General features: G+C 52.7%; 1 protein-coding gene across 1 annotated transcript in view; it reads left to right on the top strand.

The window, feature by feature from the left end:
- Olig2 (oligodendrocyte transcription factor 2) overlaps positions 1–1,561 on the top strand; it is a 3,231-nt gene extending 1,670 nt beyond the window's left edge. Inside the window, exon 3 of the mRNA XM_048803943.1 lies at positions 7–1,561. Within this exon, the coding sequence (XP_048659900.1) occupies positions 7–224 (218 nt within the window). The 3' untranslated portion in view covers positions 225–1,561. The remainder of the gene's footprint in view (positions 1–6) is intronic.
- The last annotated feature ends 204 nt before the right edge of the window (positions 1,562–1,765 follow it).

Raw genomic sequence — 1,765 nt, forward strand, 5'->3', positions numbered from 1 at the left:
CTGTCGGCTCCATCCGGCCTCCGCACGGCTTGCTCAAGTCTCCGTCAGCGGCCACGGCCGCCCCGCTCGGGGGCGGGGGAGGCGGCAGCGGAGGCAGCGGTGGCTTCCAGCACTGGGGAGGCATGCCCTGCCCCTGCAGCATGTGCCAGGTGCCACCACCACACCACCATGTGTCGGCTATGGGCGCCGGCAGCCTGCCGCGCCTCACCTCCGACGCCAAGTGAGCTGGTCGGTGCTGGAGCGTTCTGGAGAGCAGGGGGTGCCCAGAGGGTGCAGAGAAGCGAGGGGACTGGCCGGCACTAGGGCTCGCGAGGAGGGGCTCAGGACCATGGGCTAGGGTGGGGAATGATTGGGACTACAGCACCCGGGAATGGAAGTAATGGGAACGCGCAGAGTGGGGAGTGAGGGGCGCTTGACTCCGGGACCTAGTTCGGCCCTCGGCTTTAAACTGCGCAGATCCGGTAGACACTACTTCGTAAAATGGCACCACCATTTGCGTCCTTCACTCGAATTCCTTCTCTCCACCCCGGGGAAAGAGTCTAAAAACTGTTTCCCCAAGAGCCACGGTTTAACTCCCAGACTGGACCCAGGCAGCACTTCGTGGGGGGTCGGGGGACTTTCCCTCCTTCCTCCTTTCTCAGCTGGTAGGAGACTCTGGGATCCTCACTGCAGAAGCAACCGCTGGGCCTCACCCTCAAGGGTCGTCTCCAAGCCTGGGCCAGGGGCAATGAATTAGATGGAAGTTGGCGCTGGTACCCGAAGCACTTACGGTCGTGTCTGGTTATGCCCGGTTTCCATATCTGGGTAAACCCACATCGTGTAAAAACTGTGGCCATTCCTGTCTCTCTTGTTGACTTGGGGGTTTGTGGTTTTCTAATAAATCTGTGAATGTTCCTTTTTCAACAGTATGAGCAAGCTTTATAGACGCTCAGAATAGAACCACTTGTGGGGTGAAATAACCCAAACTGCCGATTTAGGGGGAGGCGGGTGTTTTTTCGGTATTTTAAAATGAATACTAGCCCCCGTCCTCTTCATTCTTTCCGTCTTGAGCGCGCGCGCGCGCGCGCACACACACACACACACACACACACACACACACAAAGTGATTTGGTTTCTTACCCGATTGGAAACAGTTATTTTGGTACCTGAGGGTTTGACAGAACTGAAAGAAGTTGCTGTGAATATAGCTTGAGTTATGGGGGCGGGGTTCTGTTAGTTGTTTAATAATTTCTTTCTGGAAGATGTAAATACACTATCAGTGATGAGGTAAGTGCACGATGCTAAGCTGTTTGCTCACGTGACTGCCAACCCCTCCGGAGTCTGAGCCGGCTTTCCTCTCTGTATCGGTTTCTTTTTGCCACGGTTTTTTAACTCAAATGGCAAACTACTCCACGTGCTTCCTGCGTTGGTGCAAATCGCCTGGCGCTGGTTGCGTTGCAATATGGGCTTCAACTCCTCTGCCACATAACATCCCTCCTCTGATAAACGCTGCCCTAGCAGAGAGTGTATCATCTGTTTTATTTTTGTAAAAAAAAAAAAGTGCTAAATAATATTTATTACTTGTTTGGTTGCAGAAAACGAAATAAATGATTGAGTGTTGAGATTTTAAATAAAACTTAAAGTAAATCAAACTTTTTCATCCGTGTGAGTGGGAGGGTGCTCAGGGAGCCCGGAGAAAGAGGGGTGAGGAATGCGATTTTCTGGGCAGGATTTAGCCAGCATCCCGTTGGTTTTCCCCAGAAGAAAGACAGTGGGGGGCTGTTTT

Source organism: Marmota marmota, unplaced genomic scaffold, assembly GCF_001458135.2.
Source record: "Marmota marmota marmota unplaced genomic scaffold, marMar, whole genome shotgun sequence".
Classification (NCBI taxonomy): Eukaryota; Metazoa; Chordata; class Mammalia; order Rodentia; family Sciuridae; genus Marmota; species Marmota marmota.